Source organism: Clupea harengus, chromosome 10, assembly GCF_900700415.2.
Source record: "Clupea harengus chromosome 10, Ch_v2.0.2, whole genome shotgun sequence".
Lineage (NCBI taxonomy): Eukaryota > Metazoa > Chordata > Actinopteri > Clupeiformes > Clupeidae > Clupea > Clupea harengus.
In genome coordinates, this window is record NC_045161.1 from 24,536,089 (window position 1) to 24,563,330 (window position 27,242).

Sequence of the window (27,242 nt, forward strand, 5' to 3'; positions counted from 1 at the left end):
GGCTTGAAGTGGTTCGCTTTAAAAAAAAAAAAAATTGACCTCACACTTGATTTGCTAAGTTTGTCAGGCTGATTGCAATCTGCGATCCCTTCCAGTGCAATCGCTTTATGCTGGCAGTCAATTTAGCAGAAAATGACCGTGCCCCCATCACCCTGCCCCCATCACAGTGGGTGATCATCTGCTTTTGTCTCTGCCGGAGTGCGTCATGTACCCCTCACTCAACTCAACTCAACTCGGCCCACAAGTTTGATTGCTTTCTGGCCGAGACCTGGCAGTATCCATGCAAAATCAATAACCATATTTTACAGTGCATTTTTACAGGGGCCTGACACTCGAGCACTTATCCATTACATCTCCCACTGCCAGCAACCTACTTTTAAAATGTCACGAGGGTGACTGTCCATCTTGCAGCACAGTCACCCAGCGAATCATGAACACTCAACTCAAGTCTTCTTTCTCCCCTTGCATGCTCTGAGTCATTTTTCTCTCTTTTTTCCCTCGTCGCTCTCTCTCTCTCTCTCTCTCTCTCTCTCTCTCTTTCTTCCTTCTCTGGTTGTCCCCTCTCCCTGCCTGTGCTCTTATCTATTCTGCGGACAGGACAGGGCAGGACAGCTCAATATGCCGTGCTCACATCTTAAAAGGTGTCATTGTGCTGGAGGAGCCGGGGCATGTCGCTGGGCTCCCATCGATCTGCCAGACGCCCGGTCACATCGCAGCTTATTAGCCCCCGAGTGCAGACGCTACCACCCCTCTCCTCTTTCTCGTCTCTCTTTCTATCTCTCTTATTCTCTCACTCACCCTTTTCTCTCTCGCTCTGTCGCTCTCTCTTTCTCTTCCTCTTTCTCTCACTTTCTTTTCTCTGTTCTCCAACCCAAAACGAGCTGAGCACCTCCGCTTCAGGGAGGCCTCAAAGGAGAACTCTAGCTCTTTTCAGACTACAAAGCAAAGCATTTATCTAGTGAACTTCCAAGGCCTCTTTACCCACAGCAGTTCAGATGTCTCCAAGTCTATGTCAGCAGAGGCTTTGGCAGTAGATAACTCACACAGACTGCAGGCTGACACACACACACACCCACACACACACACACAAACACACACATACCACACACACACAGCGAGGAGCAGATGTACTAACACATTAGCGCCTGTTTTAGGTGTAATTTCTTTGCAACGTGCACCTAAAAACATGGCATGATATGTATGAACAGGTATGGTTCAGAGGGCAGTAAACGTGCGTTGATTATGCGTCCCTCTCTACCTTCAAGAAGCTTTTGAAGACCCAACTCTTCAGAGAGCACCTCCCATCCTAACTGGCACCTTGACTAGTGCTTAACTTGCACTTACAGCAGTTACATTCCTGCACTTCTTTCATCTTTTCTATGTCGTTTTTTTCTATTTCTTATGTAAAGTAGTATTTTAGTAAAGTAGTTTTTATTGCTCTTAGCTTGGACATACTGCTAAATGACTAAATGTAAATGTAAATGTATCAGCCACAGTTTTAGTACATTGAACGGAAAATAAAAAGGCACAGCGTGCGGTCGGCCGAGTCGCTCGTTACGCTGTGCTCTCTCGAACATATGTACATCCTCCCTTCAATGTTTTCCTGCCTGTCTAATTTCACATGGGAGGTTCTGGGCCAGATTTGTATGACCCTTGGTTAAGAGGGGGTGTTGTCTGTGCCATTGTGTGCACGCCATCCCTGCTACCATCTTTAGTAGACCAGATGCTTAGAGTGGGGATTTATTGAACTTTATTAAAAAAAAAAAAGTGTGCATTTGTTTACATGCTGGAATAACTGCAGGGTGGGGAATGGGGTGAGTGTGTGTGTGGCGGTGGGGATGGGGGGGGGACGGGATTAGCATGAGCCTTCTGAGATATACTCCAATCTTCCCCATGATGTCAGTAAGACAGAAAAAAAAAAACAACAAAAACAAAACAAATTAATTTGAGTGCGGGTTTTTTTCCGTCTGTTCTCCCAAATGAGGATGTGGTGTATGGACTGACCTCCCAGGCAGGCACCCATTGCCAGCGCGAAGATGAGAGGCTTCACTGGAAGGTTGACGTCCTCATCTTGACTCAGGTTAATGAGAACAGGGATCTGTTGGGCAGACAAGAGAGAAATCACATGCATGAAATCCCACTTTTATCAGAGGAGGACATATGAACCCAGCTGGAAGTGCTACAACACATCACAGCATCCATAAATCAGCTTAACAGGAACACTGTAGGGTATTGTAAAAAAAAAAAAAAACCTGTTTGATGGCAATTGAGTAAGACTTAGGAGACTGTGGATAGCTATTTTTGGTACATACAAAAACGAGATATAACTACCTGGAAATACTTCACACGCGCAGAATACATATGTTTGTGCATGACGACGTCAACAGGAGATAAAACCAATATGATGGCATATCTAGGAAATTCCTAATGGAGATCTATAGTATGAGTGATCACGTAATGGAGATCTATGGTATGAGTGATCACGTAATGGAGATCTATGGTATGAGTGATCTTGTAATGGAGGTCTATGGTATGAGTGATCATGTAATGGAGATCTATGGTATGAGTGATCGTGTAATGGAGGTCTATGGTATGAGTGATCGTGTAATGGAGATCTATGGTATGACTGATCATGTAAACGCACAGTTCTAAGTGTGTACTCTCTCTGTCTTTTGGTCTTTATTTCATGTCGTTTTGAGAAGCACTTGAGAGAAGTCTTCGAACGGATCGAGTCATAATTCTGTGGCTGTGTTCAAACCGCACTTTAAAATCAATACACATCCACTACAGTCTTTTTTTCAGTTTGAAGACAGACTGTGAATCAGTCGTGTCTGGAACATGGAACTGAAGATAAAAGTATGCTGCAGGTGCCAACATGCTGCATGTTCCAAACATCAATCCTCTCTCTCCCACGTTTTCTCACTCTATCACTCTATCACTCTCTGGTCTCACCTTCCTCCCTGGATCCTTGCCCTAGCCTGCCCGACCCCTGATTTTGTTTGTGCTCTTGCGTGTTTGATGTCAGAGGAAGTTTACCATGAGAGCACCACTCAAGGCTAGAACTAGCGGGATCAAACCATGACCATGTTTTCATTATGAAGTGCTGGAAAAGAAGTCAATGGGAGCTGTTGTTTTTGGTGCTGGGGGGCATGCTTTGTACTGTATCCCTCTAAAAAAAAAAAAAAAAAAGAATATGATTTGGCTGAATATGACCAGCCAATTACATCAAAGGCCTGCATCTCTCTCAATGAAAGTAAAAAGCAAACAAACCGAGCTCAAAGCTGAATGGACACAGCAGCACTCTAGTCTAGATGAGGTGGGGTGGGTGAGGTCTATTTATGCCTACTGCAGCTTTCATTTATGTCAAACGTGGCACAGCACAAGAGGCGTTTCAATAACACCGGTACCAGGGAAAACCCGCTTCAGATCTAACCTGCCGGTGCCACGCTGGGCTCATGTTGGTGAAGCAACATAATAAATTCCCAACAAGGTCCCCCAAAACAACCTGCAAGGTCACTAAGCAACTTTGCGCGGTTAATTGATTTTTTATTTTTTTTTGCCTTCTGTCAGCGAGTGAGTGCACATGCAGTAAACGGGCTTAGCTCCAGCTCGACTGGAATCTTCTTAGCGGGATAAAGGCACATCGGTTAAAGCGAGCGGCAGAGGGGCCCACGAGGAACACAATGACGAGGGTGTCACATCTAAGAGACACACAGAAACAGACAGAGAGAGAGAGAACAGGGGAGAGAGAGAGAGAGAGGGAGAAAGAGAAAGACGGAACGGCTGTGGGCTGTTTGCGCTCGCCGCGCCCATCGTGTTTACACACACACACACACACACACACTCACGCAGAGATGGCGGCATTATGCTCAGCGCTCGCCGTCTCCCGTGGAGAGTGAGCACTCGGCACGACCACTTTAAGAATAAGCCCTGGGCCTCCGCTCACAATCCAATGTGTCGCTGCTTAGCGTCGCCGTGTTGGTGGCAATCTGCTGAGCCGTCCGGCAGCGGTGGGCTGGAATAAATTACGGCGCGGCACTGTGACATTACATTCTGTACTGATCTACCTCTACCTCCACCGCTACCGCCACCGCCGTCACCTCCACCCGCTGTGATTACATTCTGTGCTGATCTACCTGTACCTCCACCACCGTCACCGCCGGCGCCGTCACCGCCACACGTCCTCATTCACTCCATCCAGCACAAGAAGAGAGAGGGAAGGAAGGCGGGAAGAGAACAAGGAAAGAAGCCTTGATTTTCTTCACAATGGAGTTTTACCAGATAGCTGGTCTATCCCTCACAGGAAATGAAAACGCAAAATGCACTGAGAAACCTGCATTACAATAACAACGTTTGTAAGGCCGTGAGAAACGTCTCTTCCTGTCTCTCTCCCTTTGTGACTCACGGCTTCACAAGGCTTCTGAGACCACTCTATATAGCCCTAGTTCAGTCCCCATCATTTAAAAACAGTCATTAGATGAAAGGTCTTAGCCTAGCTTGGCTAGTTAGTCTGTGCTGGCATTCCATTGATCTGCATTGCACAGCTGTTCCATTTTTAGGTTGAATGTGGGCTGCAGGCTCACTGAGGGAGGCTCCAACTCAGACGGGGCCCAATCTTAACAGATAGTCTCTCATATATAACTGGACAGCTTATGGCCAACGTATTGATCATAAAATTAGCCCTGCTGCTTTGCACTCAGACCTGACAAACACACAAATACACACACATACAAACACACAAATACACACACATACATACACACACACGCACACACACACACAAACACATACACACACACACACACACACACAAACACACACACACACACACACACACACATACACACTCACACACATATACACACACACACCACACAAACATTTTCTTTCCCTCATAGGTTTTCCTGTAAGACCCTGAGCCTTCCGTGATGAAAAATGAACAAGGGTGACAAGATAATAGCAACAATAACACAAGCAGAGTATTTGTTCTGCGAAACTCCATCTGTTGTCCTCCAAATGCATAGGAGCTGCTCACACACATCCACACGGCTGACTGACTTCCTCATTCTCAGGGACCACTGGATTGGTTCTGCCGGAGAATAGAAACCGTCTGGAGGCACGCAGGGGGAGACAGGACAGGTGTGTTATCTACACACAGGGGCGAGATAGGGCTTCCAAAATCAATGGGGTCCATTAAAGCCGGGAGGGGGGGACGGGACACCCGCTGCTGAATACTAAGGGATGTTTGCTCTCATATGTATTTCTACCACCGTGCTGCTGGTGGAGCGATATATATATATAGAGAGAGAGAGACAGAGAATGAGAGAGAGAGAGAGAGAGAGAGAGAGAGAGAGACAGAGAATGAGAGAGAGGAGACTTGAGATGAAACACAAAGTGATTTCTAGAGTGACTACTCTTCATTCATGATTCGTTCATTCGCTCCTTCTATCTCTCTCTCTCCGCCCCACTCTCTCACTCGCTATTTCTGTCTATGCCTCTCGTATTCTCTCTCTCTCTCTCCCTCTCTCTCCTCCCTACTCTCACTCTCCATTTCTGTCTATGCCTCTCGTATTCTCTCTCTCTCTCTCCCTCTCTCTCCTCCCTACTCTCACTCTCCATTTCTGTCTATGCCTCTCGTATTATCTCTCTCTCTCTCGCTCTCTATCTCTCTTTCTATCCTTTTCTCTCTCATTGTTTTTTATCTCTCTCATTTCTCACACATCTTGTTGCCTCTCTCCTCCAGCTCAGCTGGCTGGCTCTGTTGAGTGTGTTGGCTGTGTGTTTGATGTTCTTCTCATCACCGCGGCTCGCCATCCATGAAGGTTCATAATTCATTCTAATTAATGCTCCACTCCACACCCAGGACTCAGATAAGAGTTCATCATTCATCCTTGCACTTGATCCAGCTTAAACACAAAATTACCCATCCATTATTTTAGGACAAAGATGCGAAAAATGTCAACAACGCAAGCGGGAGCATTAGTTTCAGGGGGAAAAACAAGCCTTGTTTTTTTGGGGGGAAAGTTGAAGAAATTTTGAGTCTGTATGAATCATGAGTCAGCTGAGCTATTGTTTTACTCAGTTATACTTAAAGGATAAAAATGGCCATGAGAAGCAAAACAAATAGGCTGAGCCACGATCTGGCTAAAAATATCCCCATTGTTAAAAATGGCTGGGAAAGACACTAAAATACTCATTGCCACAGTAAAGCATAATGAATTTTAATGTAAAATAAAAATACACTTGCAATCAAATATTAACGATATGGAGAAATATGGCTTTTTACTCTGCATGTGTGTGCGTGTGTGTGTGTGTGTGTGTGTGTGTGTGTGTGTGTGTGTGTGTGTGTGTGAAGAGCATTTTTATGTGCAGGCGAGTGTTCTAACGTGTGAGTGAGCGTATGAGTGAGCATAGGCGACATTTACGCTGGAGACAGAAATATGGCTTTTTACTCTGTGTGTGTGTGTGTGTGTGTGTGTGTGTGTGTGTGTGTGTGTATGTGTGTGTGTGTGGGGGACATGTCCCCACCACTTTTTGCAACCACCAATTTCATCCCCATCACTTTTGACAACTGAAAATAAAAGCTTCTCGAACAAAGTGCTTAGACACCAATGGTTAGAGGATAATCAAATTGATACACGTAAATGAAAGTCTAACTCTAACTCAACTCAGTTGGATGCCATCACCATTTGTTCCAGTGCATTTTGTTTGGCATTCATCTAAAATACATGCTTTCCTATCGAATGTCACAAACTTTATGTCTTCCTGCTGTTATGTGCTTTTAAAATAGCCTAACAGAGTTTCTAAGTGTTGTTACCATCGTCATTTTGTTCGGTTTGCTAAGTCCAAATGAAAGAAAGGGTTGCTTCCATTAAAAAAGTATTTGAAGTCTTTACAAAGTCGGATTTGGTGTGACAGCACTAGAAACTCTGGTCAGGCTAATCTCTAACTAGCTATCTAGTAATGCTCATACCGCTACCACTTGTCTTTAGCATGTTTTATCATTTTAGTTCCGAGACACAATTCCAAGAACCTTTGAAATGTGGGGCATTTGTGTTCAGGCTGTGCTCATCATAAGAGCAGAGGCTGACATGCAATAGGTCAGGGACAGGTAGGATCCAGAACATTCCATTACAGAAAATGCATGTGTGCGTGAGTGTGTGAGTGTGAGTGTGAGTGTGTGTGTGTGTGTGTGTGTGTGTGTGTGTGTTTGTGTGAATGAGTGAGTGTGAGTATGAGTGAATGAGTGTGTGTGTGTGTGTGTGTGTGTGTGTGTGTGTGTGTGTGTGTGTGTGTGTGTGTGTGTGTGTGTATATATATGTGTGTGTATGTGTGTGTGAGAGAGAGAGAGAGAAAATGCCCTTTAAGCTCCATTTACCATGGTGGTGGTGAACGGGATGTTGTCAATGAGAGAGGAGGCCAGGGCAGAGACCCACATCACCAGGATAATGGCCACGGCCAGGCGCTCTTCTTCTGGTACCGCCTGGTAGAGAAGATAAGGAGAGAGAGAGAGAGAGAGAGAGTGAGAGGGAGGAAGGGAGCGAGAGAGGGAGAGAGAGAGGGTGTGAAAGAGAGAGGGAGAGAGGGGTGGAGAGAGAAAAAGAGGATGAGAGAGAGAGGAAGAGAGGGAGAGAGGGAGAGAGAGAGGGAGAGGGTGTGAAAGAGAGAGGGAGAGAGGGGTTGAGAGAGAAAAAGAGGATGAGAGAGAGGGAGAGGGTGTGAAAGAGAGAGGGAGAGAGGGGTTGAGAGAGAAAAAGAGGATGAGAGAGAGGGAGAGGGTGTGAAAGAGAGAGGGAGAGAGGGGTGGAGAGAGAAAAAGAGGATGAGAGAGAGGGAGAGAAACACAAAGCCATGGGTGAGAGAGGGGAGGAGAGAGAGAGAGAGAGAGAAAGAGAGAGAAAGAGAAAGAAAGACATCACTGTCATGCACACTATGCCTCTCCTGCACTCGACAGGCGGATTAGCACAGAGGCGAGGCCCACGAGGCCCCCAAGGCCCGCTCACACAGAGGAGCCACGGCTGGAAGCACCAGTGCAGCACCAGCGCTCTCAACCCACTGGTCCCTCTTGCCCCTGCCCCTTCCCTCTCTCCACTGCTCCAGCCCCAGCGCTGCATTACCCCTGCACTGTCACCCCAGAGCTCTCTTGCCCTAGAGCTCTCACCCCCGAGCTCTCTTACCCTCGAGCTCTCTTACCCCAGTGCTTTCAACCTGAACACCAAATAGACATGGATAAGCAGGTGCTGTGTTGGTGAAGCGAGTGAGCGAGTAAGACAGGGGGTGGCAAAGTGGAGGAGGAGGATGAAGGGTGGGGAACCAGAGTATGGATGTTGTGTGTGTGTGCGTGTGTGCGCGTGTGTGTGTGTGTGTGTGTGTGTGTGTCTGAGTGTGTGTGTATGTTTGTGTGTGTGTGTGTGTGTGTGTGTATGTTTGTGCGTGCTTGTGTATATGTATGTGTGTGTTTGTGTGTGTATGTGTGTGCGTGTGCGTGCTTGTGTATATGTATGTGTGTGTATGTGTGTGCGTGCTTGTGTATATGTATGTGTGTGTATGTGTGTGTATGTGTGTGCGTGCTTGTGCATATGTATGTGTGTGTATGTGTGTGTGTGCGTGCTTGTGTATATGTGTGTGTGTGTGTGTGTGTGTGTGTGTGTGTGTGTGTGTGTGTGTGTGTGTGTGTGTGTGTGGAAGGGAGGGGGGATGCTGGTGTTGCCTGTCACACATGCAGAGATGCAGAGCGTGGCCGATGGGGCTGTGTGTGTGTGTGTGTGTGTGTGTGTGTGTGTGTGTGTGTGTGTGTGTGTGGCCGATGGGGCTGTGCACTGCAGACTGAGGCGTGTGGCATCTCCTCCCACAATCTCAAGCACACCTGGCAGGAGACGCCGTGCCTGGGTGAACTGCCAAAGCCTGACATTTCACAGAGAGAGAGGGGGGGGGGGGGGGGGGGGGGACTGGAAAAAGAGTGAGAAGGGGAGAGAAAGAGAGAAAGAGAGAGATAAAGAGAGACACAGAAGAAAAAGGTACAGGACCGGAGGGTTTGTTAGTGATAACTGGATAGACAGAGAGAGAGGGATAGATAAAGAGAGAGAAAAGGGGAAAGGAAGAGAGAGAGAGATAGATAGAGAGAAAATGGGAAATGGAGAGAGAGAGAGAGATAGATAGAGAGAAAATGGGAAAGGAAGAGAGAGAGAGAGATAGATAGAGAGAAAGGGGAAAGGAAGACAGAGAGAGAGAGAGCGAGAGAGAGAAAAGGGGAAAGGAAGACAGAGAGAGAGACATAGACAGAGAGAAAAAGGGAAAGGAAGAGAGAGAGAGAGATAGAGAGAAAAGGGGAAAGGAAGAGAGAGAGTGGATTCCAGACTGCCACCCCTCTCTGTATGTCTGTCTGTCTGTTTCTTGTTCTATCTGTCTACTTATCTGCCCCCTGTTCTGTATTGAATGTGAGAGTGACATTAATGTGGCTCTCCCTTGCCTTACACAGATCATGTACAGCATGGCCTCTCATCTGCAGAGCTTTGCAATGTGCAGTAACTATTGGTAAAGAAGTTATTGACTAGACCTGTTCAAAAGCATTGCAGAAAATATACTTATACATGAATTATAAACAAATAATGTTTACATAAAGTAATAATGAATGTGATATGTAATGCATGAAATATACTGTATAATGAAGCATAATTTGAAACTTTAAAAGTGTCAGATTAAAACAAAAAGACACTCCCCTTCTGTCATACGTGGCCAAACTCTCATACTCAACCCTCTTTTTTTCCCCTTTTCTCCATCTCTCCATCTCTCCTCCTCTTCCCCCCTGTCTCTCTCTACCTCTCTTCCACACAGGGACCTTCCTCATGGTGCTTCTGTGTTGCAGCACTGAGTCAGGTAGTGGAGGTGAGACTGAGGCCCGGAGATCCGGAGACCAGTGGAGCCTGTCATAAGTAATTACCCCACATCTAAATGCCCTGGAGGCGGCAGCGAGGCTGACATGTCCAGCAGTGCATGATTCCCAGTGAGAGGGGGACTGGGAGCAGCCCCACTGCACACTGAATCACACCATGTCCCTGGTGGCCCGGTGGAGCATCACACCCAGAGAGACACGCAAACACACCATCACACCCAGAGAGAGACGCAAACACACACCATCACACCCAGAGAGAGACGCAAACACACACCATCACACCCAGAGAGACACGCAAACACACCATCACACCCAGAGAGAGACGCAAACACACACCATCACACCCAGAGAGACACGCAAACACACCATCACACCCAGAGAGACACGCAAACACACCATCACACCCAGAGAGACACGCAAACACACCATCACACCCAGAGAGAGACGCAAACACACACCATCACACCCAGAGAAACACGCAAACACACCATCACACCCAGAGAGACACGCAAACACACCATCACACCCAGAGAGACGCAAACACACCATCCAGCAGGCAGGGGATTAAGCTGCACCGTGACTCATTTAAATGCACTGATTGAGGTGGGATGTTTTTTCATTTAGTTTTATTTGGTGTGTGTGTTTTTTTTCTAAAAAATAAATCCCAGTGCATACACCACTTTCAGGTCTGATGAAGTACCTGAAGGCACAAACAGAACTATCCAAAAGAAACTTTAGTGAACTCAGATCTTTAGTGTACTGATATCCCAGCAAGTTTCTACATGCAGCTGATTAGACCAAACTTTCAGTTGGTATGAACATACATATGCATGGCTGTACAGGGAAACTTGGGTTCCAGTGTTTTATGTATGGTGTGTTGCATATGGTCATGGAGTGTTATATAACAAACGCTGCCTTTTTTGTGGAACATTCAATGACCTGCATTGTATGGTGTCTGTACGTGCGGTCAGTGTGTATAGTGTGTATCTATGCACTGATGTACAGTATACTTCTATGTCTAACTGGAATGAATCTGTTATGGTTTGCGTTACGTAATGACCTAACATGTGTTTGCAAGGGATCCTTGTGATAAACAATAAACAACAAAGCCCAGAGATCATTAATCTGTCTAAACGCATGAATGAAGAAACTTGCTTGGACATGAGTGTTTTTTTGGTCAAAGAAATAGAGAGATGCAGTCTACGGCTAGTTTCATATCAATAACCATCTGTTTACCCTGGAGCGCACCATTGCACTGATTAAACCTAATTAAGCTCTGCTTGGTGTAAAAGCGGAACGACTCCCTTTCCCCCGCATTGCATTAGGGCAGCACTCGAGATGCAGGCCCACTGTTGTTTCCTGATTTGCCCGAGCCGCGTGTGCATGTCTGCACGTTGCAATGCACTGTGGGAGAGATGTACACTCACTTTGATGAGTTCGGCAGTCTGATGTCCAATGTAGTCGATCAGCTGAAGCTGAGCCAGAGCCTGTGGAGGGGAGACAACAGCAGCATGTCAGCGTGTGTGTGTGTGTTTGTGTGTGTGTGTGTGTGTGTTTGTGTGTGTGTGTGTATGTGTGGGTGTGAGAGAGAGAGAGACTGTGTTTGTGTATGTGTGTGTGTGTGTGTGTGTGTGTGTGTGTGTGTGTCTGTGTGTCTGTGTATATGTGTGTGCGTGTGTGTGTGTAAGAGAGAGAGAGAGAGAGAGAGAAAGAAAGAGAGAGAGAGAGAAAGAAAAAGAGAGAGAGAGAGAGAGAGAGAGAGAGAGAGTGTGTGTGTGTGGGTGTGTGTGTGTGTGTGTGAGAGAGAGAGTGTGTTTGTTTGTGTGTGTGTGTCACAGCAGGGTGCTCACAAAAACACACGCCTGACATTTCAGCTAAATGCGAGTCCTTCTGCCTGAATACTGACGGCTTTGTCTGAAGGTAAACGGCTCTAGTTTTTTCTGTCCCCTATTAGAAGACACCACAACCCCCCCCCCCCCCCCCCCCCCCCCCCCCCAACCCCCCAACCTCCAACCCCCCGAGAAGTTCCACTCCATCGCCAAGTAAACCATTTATCTTGGACCTGCGCTCTGGACCTGATGCGAGAACCAACCCAACCCAACCCTGGTGCAGAGGCTCCATGTGTCCCTCACACACGTGGCGCAGAGAGCCAGCCAAGTACATCTCCTGCTGACGGCCTGACCCCATCTCTCTCTCTCTCGCTCCCTAGGCTACAACCGAGCCGACAGACCACACAGGAAACGACTTCATCTGTCATCTACCTCCGCGTTTACCACCTCCAGTTTCTATCTCTCTCGGTATGACTATCCGTAGGTGCTACTATCTGTAGGTGCTACCATCAGTTTCTAGCACTTCTAGCAGTTTCTATCTCTCTCGGTATGACCTTTGTGCTGTGAGGTTTACAGACCAGCCAATCAGCTGTTAGCGTCAGTTACATGTGCATCCACCTGTACATACATCTATATACCTACATGTGGATATGTGTTTATTTTTGTAACATTTTTGCATCTGTAAGTACATGGGAGCTAATGCTAGCCTCGAGCCCACCTCTTTGAGTATCATGGTGTACATTTTGCAGACTGCACAGCTCTGTATTCATGAGTGCATTGTGTATGTTCCTACTGTACGTGTGTATGTATCTATTTGTGTGCTGTGTGACTACATTTCCCATACCTCCATGAGAACAAAGAGAGCTGCGAAGAAGAGTAAGGTGGCCCACTCCACACGGTGGAGGATGATGTCAAAGTCCTGGATGTCGGCCAGCACCAGCAGCCACAGGGCCCCCAGCATGGCAATCCAGCCTGGAGAGGAAAGCACACACAGCAGAACAGCTCTTCAGATCACACTCTCACACACACACACACACACACACACAAACACACACACACGTATACCCACACACAGCAGAGCAGCTCTTCAGATCGCTGCTGAACCCCTGAGTTCTGACAAGCACTGTAGCATTCTATCAAACATTCTTCTTTTTGCTTGCAAAAAACACACACACACACATACACGCACACAGACACACACAGGCACACACACACACACACACACACACACACACACACAGGTTCAAACACATGAATATACACACACACAGTCGCACACAGTAATCAGCCCTTTAAAAACAACTCCTTGGCATTTAATCAGACAGTCCTTCTACACACAAACACAAACAAAACACACACAAACAGTCATGTGCATGCACACACACACACACACACGATCCTGGTCAACACAGAGGTAGTCAAATAGGCAATCTGCTCACACAGGCTCTGCAAAGTAGCTAGAATGAAGTGGCAACTCCATGTGAGTCTCTCTATTAGCCCCTCCGCCTTCACTGCTCCAGCATATAATAGCCCCTCTCACACAGAGCAGCCACTCCTAACAGGCTTCCCTTAGTGATCTGCCCTCATGGTAACTCATGGTGTACAGAGTTGACCATTTCACAAAGCCTCCCTTTCTGTTTTGTCTCGTTGTCTGTTCTCCTAAGATGGCGATACACCTTCTTCTCCTGATGATGGGTTCAGTTGACACCAGTCCGTGTGTGTGTGTGTGTGTGTGTGTGTGTGTGTGTGTGTGTGTGTGTTTGTGTGTGTCCCTGATTTGTGTGTGTCTGTGTCCGTGTCCGTGTCCCGATTCGGTCCTGCCCCACTCCAGGACCAAACTGAGGCTGTACAGCCTATATGTGTGTGTGTGTGTGTGTGTGTGTGTGTGTGTGTGTGTGTGTGTGTGTGTCTGTGGAAATACAGCAAAGGAAATAATGGGAAGGAAAGTAAATGTGTTGGATGACACCTGTTCCCACCTGCACACCAGTAGCTAACACACAAAGGAGGCAGAGAGAGAGAGTTTGTGTGTGTGTGTCTGAGTCTGTGTGTGTGTGTGTGGGTGTGTGTGTGTGTTTGTGTGTCTGAGTGTGTGAGTGTGTGTGTGTGTGTGTGGGGGGGGGGGGGGTGGTTGTTGTTGATTAGTTCAGTAAGAGATGGCTGTCCTCTGTTATAAGAGCATAAATATTCTCCCAAGCTGCACTAGAGCGTCATATAGATAAATATCAATATAATTGTGATGATGATGTTTACTTTCTGCACAAGCACGACCCCTTTAGTGTGCTGTTCAGTTCCTGAAGTGAAATGGGGGGAAATTATGGTATGAGTTTAGAGGGCCTGCTGTTCCTTCAACATGCTGCTGATTATTTACCTATCCGATAAACACAAAGAGATGGGTGGCGTGCATATACAGCAGTCTTATATCAAAGTGTATTGTCAATTTTTTATTCAATGAATTTCAACTCAATTTAAATAAAATCAATTATGAAAGAATACCTTAGAGTAAGACTCAAGTCTCAGGTCTTAAAGAGGACCTATTATGCTTTTCTGTTTTGTTCCATTTCCTTTAGTGTGTTATATAGCTTGTTGAGCATTTAAACAGTCTGCAAAGATACAAAGCAGAAAGTACACGGCAGAGGGAGTAACTCTCTCCCACAGAAACCACTTTTATCAGCTGCCTGAAACGCCTTGTTGGAATTCCAGCCCTTTTCCTTTGTTACAAGATGACACAATCTCATAACACAATCCTTACGGCCTGCCTAGCTGACCAATCAGAGCACACTGTGCTCATCGGGAGGGGGGGGTTAAAGACACAGGAGTTCTAACAGAGCTTGTCAGACAGAATGTAAATAGAGATTTATAGTATGAGAAAAATTATGTGTTTTTGGAACATTGAAGCATTTATGTCTGCCAAGAATAGACATAAATGCTTCAATGTTCCAAAAACATTATTTTTCTCATACTATACATTTTGCAGATCTTTGCAAAATAAAATTAGGAACATAAAAAATTAGCATAATAGGCCCCAAAGAGACGCAGGCTCCTAAGGATTAGCAGCATTTTGCATTGAAAAAGTTACCAGAATGTTAGAGACAGTCAGACAAACTTACATGAATAAAAACAAAATGAAATGATTACGATGCGTCAGCAGTAACATCCGTGTCAGCTGAGTCTGGTACACTATGAATAAATCAGTCTCTGGTCGAAACTCATAACCCAAATAGAAAATGTTCTGCCGTAATGGCTATGCTGGAGGAAGTACATATTGAAGCTATTAAAGCATTTTCCCAATGGCTTTGATAGCATTTCTGAGAGCACACTAATACCCAGGATGAGCACCTCAAATTACAGACGAGATACAGAGAGTAGTCTAAAAATAATTACCATTGTATTTAGTGACTCACTACTAATAATGGCATTTTTAAGGGAAAATGTCAATGACTGAAATTTGTTTCCTAGAAAGAATTCTCTGGCCATTTCCCCGAATGATTGACAGGCCTTACATTCAAAGACCAGAGCAGGGGAGGACAGAACATTCCGGAGCGATGACAGACATGAAGACTACTGAGCCAGTTAGAGGGGGAAGGTCACTGCAACCCATTTCTCCCATTCTGAAACTACACTCATGCGGAGGAGAAACACTTTATTTGCCCTGGGCAGAAGGTTTATGACCTGGATAAAATTCCAACATGTGCTAGATATACTAATCAATACCACACCCAACTACACTGATGAGCTGTTGTTTTAAAATGGCTGCACGTTGGCTCTGTACCACAAGCAGGTGTTCCCAGGCGGACTCCCTTTTTCTCTGTGTTGACTTCCTGTATCACTGAAGCTAAGTGAAAGCTAATTACATAGCGCTGATGAAGAGCCCACTCTCCCATCTGGATTCCTTCCTCACTCACTCGGTGTGGTCCTGAAAGACCCGTCTCTAATGAGGCCCGGAATAATACTGAGGCGTTAGTCAAACACACATCCTCTTCACCAGATAGCCACCGGCTCTGACTTCAATCAACCACACGGCTCCCTCCCTAATTTACCACTAATCAGATGGAGCCAGGGTGGCATTCTGCGGAGAGAGAGAGAGGGGGGGGGGGTGAAGAAAGGGAGAGAGGAACAGAGAGAGTGGTAGATAATGTATCTGCTCAAGCCTGGTCAGGTTAATCAAAACACTCATTCCACATGCACTGGGTCTTAAACACATAATCCAGTCCGCAGATTACAGCTGGTGTATGGCAGAGCGACCCCGTGCAAATGACCTGCCGTCTTTGGGACGGGGGTGAGATTGCGCAATCACACCTCGAGGACCAAATCTGATTAAACAGGTGAGCGCTGATGATTACCTCCGGGAAATCAGTTCACAAATTATGAACGCCGGCAAGAGGAGAGAAAGAGGGAGGGACAAAGGAGAAGTGAAGAGAAGAGGAAGGTTTTATTCTGATTATTAGTATGATTATTAGCATATGGAGGAGCGAGACCTTTAATAGGCAGGGGTGGCTGGAAAGAGCAGGACAGAAGAGGAGAGGGCAGAGAATATGACTAGGGAAGAAGCAGGAAGTCAAGGCAGTGTACAAGAGTTGGCTAGACAAGAGAAGTGTCCAGTGTTAGCAACAGGTTTGTTTGGGTGTGTGAAATGTGTACGTGTGTGTGTGTATGTCTGTGTGTCTGTCTGTGTGTGTGTGTGTGTGTGTGTGTGTGTGTGTGTGTGTGTGAGTGGCCCTGAAGGAAGGACTCAATTGAGAAGCTAATTGCTAACCAGAGGGAGAAGAGGGATAGAGTTAGATAGACAGAAAGATAGACATAATTTGCAATTAACACATTGTCACACCCTTTCCTGAAGGAAGCAAAAAGACACAGATCTAGGTCTAAAGTGGATTGTCAAAATATGCGTTTAAATGAATAGGGTTAACGAGGCCCCATGTGGAAAAAGGGGCAATTTAAAAATGGCAAATTACAGAGCAATTGTGAAATGAAAACGAATCCAGGCAATATCTCACTTCCCATGTCATCATAAACACTATTGTACAGCCTCTTCATCAGTATGCACAGTGCACGCACATAGACTTATATGGGCGAGCAAACAAAAGCATACAAACACAACAGAAGCAAGCAAACAAAAGCACACAGACACACACAGTCTCCAAGGTGTTCATGTACCTCAACTGCTCTCTCTCTCTCTCACACACACACACACACACACACATAAACACACAGACAAAAGTCATTACAAAAGTTCCACAAAGAATCCTGGTAAACAAAAGTCATGGTTGGCGGAAGAAGGGCCGCTTTTGAGAAGCGTTGATATTCCCTATGGCTTCATGTTCAACTCAGAGAAATGAGGAGGAAGAAACACCGCAGAACCGACAGAGAGAGAGAGAGAGAGAGAGAGAGAGAGAGAGAGAGAAAGAGAGAGAGACAGAGGGAGAGAAGTAGGAAGAAGAAGAAGAAGAAGAAGAAGAAGAGAGAGAGAGAGAAGTAGGAAGAAGAAGAAGAAGAAAGAGAGAGAGGGAGAGGGAAGAGAGAGAGAGAGGGAACCAACAGAGCTGTGCAATTAAAAAAGCGCTTGGAGAGGAGACGGCGCGGGCTTCTGATGGGCTCATTCATCATATGCAAAGAGAACAGTGTTCAGCCGAGCGGCGCATCATGTCGCAGCGCGACGCTGGTGTCGTCTCATCACGCTTGTTTATCTAAGAAACCCATGTGTTCATTTCCCCAGCGTTTGATCCACACAGCTTCACCGCTGGGTGCTGTCCGACCTAGACAGCAAGATGAAGCACGAGGCTCTCCTCTAAAAACCGCACTGTTCCTCGCTGTTCCGGTACCATTTCTTCCCCCCCCCCTAACATATTTATAAATGACTTTGGGTTGGCCAGAACTTTGAATTATTCATCATCCATCATTAAAGAAGTACTTAAATGCGTGTTTTATATTGCATTCCGTGGCCATTCATCATGATGTAATACTTGGCCCCTCGGTAGATGAGACTGTGAAACTCTACCTGTACAGATATTGTTTCGCTCTATAAAGTTGTACTTGGGAGGGGTTTTTGAGCTGAGGTTGGAGTATATTTTTGGACTATGGATGACTATGGATGACTCATCTGTGTCTTTTTGCCTTTTAATTGGGTGGTTTGTCGACAGCTCCAAAGTTTTCTGAGGTTAATAATTCAACAGACTTTTACAGACATTCAGCTTATAACTATGAGCCCTGCTTGTACATGAATGAGACTACACTCACTTAATGATTCAGACCATCACGGCACAGTTTACCTGCCTGGTATAGGCGCATTAATAAAAGCTGTCATCACACACAACTGCAGAATATGTACATTTCCCAAGTGCCAAGAGCGATCATCTTTTTCAATGAAATTCACACTCAATAGCATACAGTACTGACCTGTGCCCATCGTCGCGTCACCTGATTAAATTATCACGGTGTATTAAAGGGGCAAATTAAATCTTGCTGTGTCAACCCTAATGACACTTTAATGACGCCCCGTTTCCACAACATCATCTCCCAGCCAAAGGCCGTGGCTTGCAGCAGAGCAGTAGCGTGACATCACTGTGATTGACCTCATTTTTTCTTGACCCCCCACACACACACACCCCAAACACACACACACACAACTACTCCAGACAATTGCATGGAGAGGCTCACCATGCAGCTCCCATCCTGCAAACCAGTAGCAGCTGTTGGTGGTGCTGATCAAAGGCTGACCGACCGCAGTGCCAAATTTACCAACGCCAATCTAACAGTCTTCCCTGCTTTCAAACCACCACAGCCTAATTTCTCCAACTATTAAACAACTCAAACAGCTTCAGCCACCCCACAGTAACACATCAACGTGAAGTTAGCTGGCACAGTATGTCGATAAGCAAAGAGCAAAGAACCATCAAGAACAGCACAGCAACTCCCTATAGGCCTACACAGTACGAATGAATAGACGATGCCACCTGATCACTTGCATTTATAGAATTCATCATCAATGGCACAGGGGCCAAATCTAACCACAGACACTGATTACAGCAGGATTTTCCAGCATAGGGAACAGATGAGAGGTAACAACTACATTGCCATAGATTTCAATCCCTGATCCCACTCCATAACAACGAGAAACCTGTACCCACTCATTAGAAGTTCATGATACGGGCCTTGCCCACAGCACAGTCATTAACAACACTGAGGATCAACACTGCTCAAGTTCACACTGCTGGCTCTGCGGTTCTCTATTGAGAGTCTAGCCAATCCACTGAGTCTTTCTTGGCCCATGGAATGCTGATCCTTAAATAAGAATTTATTTAACTTCAGCTTAGCAATACACTCATCCTGTCCTTTTTCTCCTTTGCCTTTTGGGCGCTGCGTTCTTGTTTGGCCTTGCTAAACATTATTTATGCGGCTAACATATCATCTGTTTGCTGAAAAACATTTGCTTCTTGCTAAAAGGTTGAACCGTTGTGGAAAAAATAGACATCACGACATCCGCCAAAGCTTTCACAAATGACAGGGAGCAAAATCACTGGACAAACAAATTAGCATTTCCCAGCATGCCTACTTCATTAGTGACTTCTGAGAAGAAAGCAACCATATTAAACAAGTGGTGGGCAGAAAAAATATTCTACATAGTCCGGCACAGGTAAGCCCCTGACAGCCTCTGGGCCCCAGCACGCCGCGTCGCTTGCACAGCCGATAGTTACGCCAGTTACGGACGAGCCCCCCGATTTTCTGAATCAGTAAACATTCAAAACATGAGTTGCAATTGACAGTATGAAATACACTACATATTGAGGCTAACTGAAATGTATAGTGCAATCCTTTCCCGAAATAACATCCCTGACGGAACCCTAGTCGCCCATCCACTACACCCTTGACTGCCTGGTTCCTGTGGTGCTAGGGGTTGGCCAGTACTGTGTAGCGTGGGGAGGAGAACGGATGGCACAGGGCACCAAACACGTATGGTTTAGGGGAAAAAGATTAGATGCTATACGGCTCATTGATTATTATTTATCAACCTGATTACCATGTGTGTGTATCCTCCTTCCTTCCTTTTGCATTTAGGGGCCCGACAAGCCTATTTGTCCCAGTGCTGGGCCCAGCTGCACCGAGAACAATTACACAATAAACAGAGGCCTTGCTGACACATGTTACAGCTCAGCTTGCATATAGCTGAACTGATAAGCATAGCTTTGGTTTCCTTCATTCCGGTTTTTGTTCTGAAGCAAAGCTGTTGTATATTGGCAGTGAGGGTCCCTTCAACAATGGGGACAGAGCTCATTTCATTTATTTTATTTTCCGGAGGTGATGAAATATATAAATATTTGACAGGTCTAAAAGCAGTGCGGTATCTATGTAATTTAGCTTTTGCACGTCTTTGTGAGCCCATTATTCTGGCTCACATCTGACAAAGGCAGAGGAAGTGGGACCGTATAATTACACAGCAAAGCCTATAACTAGGCTGTAAAAACAATACTGCTGAACCTTAATCATGAGCTTCTATCTATTCATCTTTTTTTTTCATTCTCTCTTTCTCACTCTTTTTCCCTCTCTCTCTCTCTCTCCATCTCTCTCGCTCTCTCTCTCCCTCCCTCTCATTCTCTCTCTCTCTCTCCATCTCTCTCTCTCTCTCTCCATCTCTCTCGCTCTCTCTCTCTCCATCTCTCTCGCTCTCTCTCTCTCTCCATCTCTCTCTCCATCTCTCTCTCATAATTACACAGAAGGCCAACTACTTACCCAGATCGAGATGAATTCCGGGTACAAAGGAGTTGAGGAAGAACATGAAGATGACGACTCCGAGGACAGACACACACTTGACCAGGAGAATCTTATCAGTTATTCTGTGCTGTTGAAGGCAGATTAAATACAGATTTCAACTGGGGAATGCTTGGAGGAATCAACTGTTTCTTTGACAATTATGCCACACGAAAAGCATGCTCCAGGCAAATTTGAGGAATTAAACACTCCCTTTATTATGCAGACAACATCGGCATTGAAATGCCACTGTCAAGACTGGCAACGAGAAAAGTTGTGAAGTGTGTTCTATATTTAAGTGCATGTGTGAGAGCATGTGTGAGTGAGAGAGAGAGTGAGTGTGTGTGTGTGTGAGAGAGAGAGAGAGATAGAGAAATTAAAATTGAAAGCTTTTTCACATGACTATTCTTTATAATACCTTTTTCTGAAGATCTTGAAGGTTGTGTTCCCAATTCTTGTCCTCCTGTGATATTTGCCTGCAAGAACAGAAATCCGTCTTAATTGCACCCAATTTGAGCAATCTCCGGTGTTAGCCTGATGTTGTAGCCACTTCATTGTTTACTGCTGACTTGTACTTTCACTTGAACTTTTGATTTGGCCTCCAGTACAACATCTATTATTTGTGTGCATCAATTGCCTGGCTCTAAGCTAGACAAACAATGCACTCTGTGTCAGAATTATTGCTAAGAATAATCAGTGTTTATTATATGGAAAAAAAACTGTTGTGAGCGGATGGCGGAAAGAACAAAATGACTATGCTGTGATTACAATTACAGCCTTCGCCCAGGACCAGGAAGGGGGAAGCTGGGCTTTGTCTCACCACACACGTGCCACTGTGGCAGGCCAGCTGGACGGCCATTCATAGGGTGTACATGGGGTGGAGGTGGAGGTGGGTGAGTCCATCACTGGGTAACTGAGTCAGTCAGTGAGGTGAGTGTGTGAGTGAATGGGTGAGTGAGTGAGTGAGGGAGTGGGTGAGTGGGTGAGTGTGTGGGTGAGTGAGTGAGTGAGTGGGTGGGTGAGTGAGTGAGTGGGTGAGTGTGTCGGTGAGTGAGTGAGTGAGTGAGTGGGTGGGTGAGTGGGTGAGTGGATAGATGAGTGTGTGGGTGAGTGAGTGAGTGAGTGAGTGAGTGGGTGGGTGAGTGTGTGGGTGAGTGAGTGAGTGAGTGAGTGAGTGAGTGAGTGAGTGAGTGGGTGAGTGAGTGGGTGAGTGTGTCGGTGAGTGAGTGAGTGAGTGAGTGGGTGGGTGAGTGTGTGGTGAGTGAGTGAGTGAGTGGGTGGGTGGGTGGGTGAGTAGATAGATGAGTGTGTGGGTGAGTGAGTGAGTGAGTGAGTGAGTGGGTGGGTGAGTGTGTGGGTGAGTGAGTGAGTGAGTGAGTGAGTGAGTGAGTGAGTGAGTGAGTGAGTGGGTGAGTGAGTGAGTGGGTGAGTGAGTGAGTGGGTGAGTGTGTGGGTGAGTGAGTGAGTGAGTGGGTGGGTGAGTGAGTGAGTGGGTGAGTGTGTCGGTGAGTGAGTGAGTGAGTGAGTGGGTGGGTGAGTGTGTCGGTGAGTGAGTGAGTGAGTGGGTGGGTGGGTGGGTGAGTGGATAGATGAGTGTGTGGGTGAGTGAGTGAGTGAGTGAGTGAGTGGGTGAGTGTGTGGGTGAGTGGGAGCAGAGGGGCAGAGGGCTGCTTTACCACTGGTAGGTGCGCAGCTTGTTGCGGAGCAGACTCTCCAGGTTGAGCACCTTCTGCATGAGCAGGCGCTTGACGGCCGTCTCCTCGCGGCTGGCAGGGTTGATGCGCTGGGCCGTCTGCTTCCACACCAGGATTTCATGCTTCAGCTCTGTGGTCATAACAGCAGCATTCAGTATGTGATTCATTTACTCCCCCCCCCCCCCCACCCCCAACCTCACAGAAACCGCAACACACAGAGCCATAGGCAGGATGGGCAGAGCAGTGTTCGCTCAGCTGGAGGGGCTACCACATGGCTCGGGTGGGTAAGGGGGTATCAGGGGGGTGGGGTGGGAGGGTGGTTTGGGGTGTTGAGGGAGGGGGGTATAAAGGAGGCAAGGAGGGGGGTGGAGGTGAGGGGGATTTTGCCGGAAGCTTTGACGCATGTGCTCGGTTATGCGTGAAATTTAGAACAGAAGTGACGTTTTTAAAAAAAAAAATTATTTCTATTTTTAAATGACTTTCCCTGCCTGTTTCTGATGTTCAAGTCCTGCTGTTGCAGCATGGGTTACAGAGAAGAGGAGTCCTGGTCGTTTGGTTTATTAGTTTGTTTATGTGCGATTTGTGATCAGCGGTGGTCACCGTCAGTTCGGTAATGAAGCGTTTAAGTCAGCAGGCACGAGCTCATCTCTGGGACACAAACACACGCACACACACACACACCCACACGAATGATGGCCCTGCTGTGGAGGAAAAGCCATTTTCCATCGACCGGGGCCCCCCACATGGGCCCTAGTACTTCCCGTAGGTGGCAGGGACCGCCGGACCATGCAGCGGCCGGGGAAGGAATGCAGGACGCATCTAGGTGCCGTCCCCGGCTGTCTGCTCCCCGCAGTGGGCAACAATCCGGCTCCCTGCCGCGCGTTGTCATGCAGTCGTCAGTCGCTCTTAGAGGGATATGATTAGTGGCAGAAAAACACACTGTTAACGAATCGGTGCAATTATAGAGCACGGCGAGGTGCCCACAGAACTGATATCGGCCCAGCTGTCAGGGTCGCTGTGTGCGGCGGGACTAAGCGGACACTTGGGGGGGGGGGGTGGAACTTCCTGGGGGAGGAGCTTTATGGATTTAATGTTGGACTGGCATCGAGCGAGCAGATGCTGCCCCGGTGGCATCCTTTCCCCCGCGGAGAGAGGCAGAAGCCCAGCGGAGGGCCGCGGGGGGCCACGGGGGGGCAGTGCCTGCCCTTCCCTTCTGCCCCCTCGCCGGAGACCACTGGTCATTAGACCCAGCTCCATCAGATAACGCTAATAAGACATGATTATGTGTTTGCCCCCGAGCCCAATAAGTGCACACACACAAATACACACATACACAAATACACAGTCCCACACGTGGGTGCGAGGGAACTGCTGCGGGCAACAGAGTCCTGCAGAAGCTTAGCCAAAGACGGGGGGAAAGACACAGTGGGGTGGCCAGACAGCATGGACACACACTGATAAGACACTTCTCTTCCGCTCGCTCGCTCTCTCTCTCTCTCCCCTCTCTCCTTAAGCAATCCACTGTGTCTTCCTTCCATCCCCCCCCCCCAACTAATATATACTTTCACACCCCAGGTCTTATCTCTCAGCCAGGTTTGGGGAAACATCCGGCAATTCAATTAAATCTCTGGGTGGCTCAAATCAATTAAAGCGTGGCCCACGTGGACATAATCACCAAGGTAGGGCTTTGTATTTAGATAAGGCATGAAAGACCATAACCGTGGGTAGAAATTGAAAAAGGAACGCACGGCGCCGTATAGACTGCTTTGTTCTGTGTTCTGTCAGAAGGAGTGAGACAGACTGACAGACTTTTGAGGCAGTTCTGTGACTCCATAATAGCTTTTAAGAGCAGCGACCTTACTGAACAGAAGCTAAGTAGTGGCTAAGGAATTATATGGTGTTTAGGAAAGAAAAGAACACTTCCTCTCATGAACTAATTATCAAATAGGACTTTTCTATGGTATTTCCGATTCCCATTCAATGCAGTCAATTTCCCTGGACGTAACGGCCGTGACGCAGGAAGGTTTGATTGTAAGAATAGAGGCTTTATGGTGTGTAGCGGGGGGTGACAGGGGTTGGACCCATGCTATTGTCAGGTATAGAGTCAAAGGCTTAGATATGACAGGGTCAACTAGGATCTTAAAGGAAACTAATTCACCCTCTTGAGAGAAGACAGAGAGAATAATACCCAGTAATTTACTAGTTTCATTTACGAGTCATGGGATGACATGGAAAAAGCCCTGAGATTTCTGCCTGCAGGAAGTTAGTAGTTTTTTAGTGCTGTATTATTATTATTATTATTATTATTATCAGTATTTTTTTTTGTATACTCATTTCAAAATGTAAGAATTTCATACCCTGCGAGTTCCACAAAGTCTATATCTCACTGCGAAATTTTAAATAAATTAAAAGTTTAAAATGTTCACAGTATTTCTATATTGGCTTGGTCTACGGAGTCACCTGGAGTGAGACCTATGGCGCGGGGAGGAAATGAGTATGAGGTTCAGTGGTCAGGTTAGGTGTTATGACCGGTGGGCATCCAGAGGCGAGGCGTGGTGTGTGACTGTGTCGGTGACAGTGGGGGGTGGGGGGGGACAGTCTCAGGTCAGCCTGCGGTCACTGCGGACAGGAACTTCAGGTCTATTAGCGCCTTCACACTAGCACTCGGGCGGCTGTGAGGATATCTCATGGGGGAAGAGCAGAGAATCCTTCATTCCCTGGCCTCTGGACTGAGAGAGCACTGAAGCCACTATCGCCACACTAAATAACCTCTCACCTCTGCAGTGGATTCCTCTCAGCTGGATGGATACGTATGTCCTCGACTTTATGCATATGTATGCCTGAACTTTGGCTGACAAATACAGTTCATGTGTTTGTGTGTGTCTGTGTGTGTGTGTGTATGTGTCTGTGTGTGTGTATAGTGGTGCACCACTGGATCTAGGTGTGTGATGTGAGAAGACACTGCCAATGATAGGATGATGGAGACACTCGGGTGAGTGTAGTAAAGGGAGAGAGCAGTCTCCCCATACGGCCTTGAACCCAGGTGTACGGGGTACCAAGCCTGCACTCTGACCGCAATGCAGTCAGAGAACCTACTCAACTGTAGTGACGGCACTCTGAGTCACAGTGAGTTACATTAACTAACATAGAAGCCCCCATCATGACAACCAGGCTCTTAGCACAGGAGTGGCTGTAATGGAAAAATATATAATGGGTATTTTCTAAGCGCTGGACGGCTGTGGACAAGGACGAAGTTTTTTACCCTCCTGTTGTCCTTGTGTCATCGTGACCAGAATCTATTTTCAAACATTGCAAAATTATATAAATCGGTGATGAAACTCCATACCTGTCCATCCCTAAATGATACGACATGAAATTATATTTATTGGAAATTTAGTTTTTCAGTGTCCCTGCTATAGGAAAGGTAACGCCTACTGTCTGCAATGCATCGTATCCATGACTTTATAAGGTGCATCAAAACCACTGATTCTCCCCTCCACACAACATTTTTCACAGAAATATCATAATCTAAACTGTCTGAAAACAATATTTGTACGATTTTGCTAGACTGAATCATAGTTTTACCTACGTATGTTTACAACATTTTCCACACATTTTTCCAGGCCTTCAGCTGACTTTGCAAACACCTTTTTGGTTGAATTCTACACAAATAATTGCAACACAGTGCCAAATTGTAAAGCTGTTCTAAAATATTTGGGTGCGTTCTAAGATCAATTGAATCGCGGATCATAATGACCCAAGGGTAATAGGTGTTACTTTTTCTTAGGACAACAGGAGGGTCAAGAAAGGCTTTTGATGGCTGAAGGCCAGGTATGGTCTAATGAAGCACAAAGCCTCCTGCCTCGAGACTGAGTGGCAATCTTATATCCATCTGTTAGATAGGTCAAGGACACACCCTCGAAGACACTTCACCATTATCTGTTTTTTTTTTTGTGTAGGTCACCGTGATGATGAATGTGAACAAGTGGTGTCAGATAATGAACAAACAGAGTGACAGTGCTCACAAGACACCTCCACAAGTGCATGATTTAGATCATATCTGTAATACACCCGAGGGAGAGAGATTTAACTTGTGAATGAGTGGTTTAAAGTTCAGCCTCAATCAACAATCATGATCCATGTAATCTATCTACCAGTACACAGGTAGGTAGTCATGGGGTGGCAAAAACTAAAAATCTTGGCGTCACCTGTCAGTGGGGCGAAAATGGACATGACTGCTGTCTAGACAACTATTTCTACTGTCCTGGACGGACACACACCTCAAAGGCCTGATCGATAAATTCAATGCACCTATCCCATCTTACCACCGCCACCAGAACACACAAATGGATCAAAGTGACTCACCTATCCCATTCTCAGAACACACAAATGGATCAAAGGGACTCACCGACGATCTCTAAGGGGTCCTTGTTGTAGAGCTTTTTGTTCCAGAAGAGCATCCGGAGGAGTGGGAAAGAGGCCGTGAGCACCAGGCATATGCCGAGGAACATGTAGCCGGTGAACGAGGCGAAGTCGATCCCCTGCGAAAGAGATGGAAGAGGTTATTAATGCCATTACTGTTGCCATGCATTCTATCCCCCACTATGAGTCATTTCCTCTCTAATAGATGTCTGCTTTCACTTTCAATACACCAAGCTGCAGAGGAACAGCACACAACCAACAGATGCTGGTGATCGCATTCTTATTCAAACTCCTCAAACTCATCCTGCTTGGCAGAGTTCCAGTCTTTTATGGTGTTAAAGGGGGAAGGGTTGATCATTCGATTTCCAAATAACCTGCTCTGTCCCTGAACATAAACTTAAATCCCCAACGCCAAAACACAACACCAGCGTGGCAGTACATAATTGTGCAAGTGTGTCCTGATGTGACTCTTGGTACCCAAAACAAACAGAACAGCAACAACAACAACAACAACAACAACAAAAGAACACTGCTCTTTTTCCCCTGTCTCTGAGGTAAAGAGGGGGGGGGGGGTTCTAGAGTGGGGGGGCGAGGGTGACAGTGAAGGCAGATCCACAGTGACCTCTTCAGGGTGTGTTGGCTACAGTTCAGAGATGGAAATGA

The 27,242-nt window shown here is 46.5% G+C and overlaps 1 protein-coding gene across 1 annotated transcript in view; it reads right to left on the reverse strand.

Moving 5' to 3' along the window:
- The window catches only part of oca2 (oculocutaneous albinism II), an 80,496-nt gene that overhangs the window by 15,850 nt on the left and 37,404 nt on the right, over positions 1-27,242 (reverse strand). The window contains exons 15-22 of the mRNA XM_031574519.2: positions 26,566-26,698; positions 22,140-22,287; positions 20,882-20,939; positions 20,446-20,554; positions 12,566-12,693; positions 11,320-11,379; positions 7,379-7,483; positions 2,005-2,098 (exon numbers count right to left, since the gene is read on the reverse strand). Coding sequence (XP_031430379.1) covers positions 2,005-2,098; positions 7,379-7,483; positions 11,320-11,379; positions 12,566-12,693; positions 20,446-20,554; positions 20,882-20,939; positions 22,140-22,287; positions 26,566-26,698 — 835 coding nt within the window. The remainder of the gene's footprint in view (positions 1-2,004; positions 2,099-7,378; positions 7,484-11,319; positions 11,380-12,565; positions 12,694-20,445; positions 20,555-20,881; positions 20,940-22,139; positions 22,288-26,565; positions 26,699-27,242) is intronic.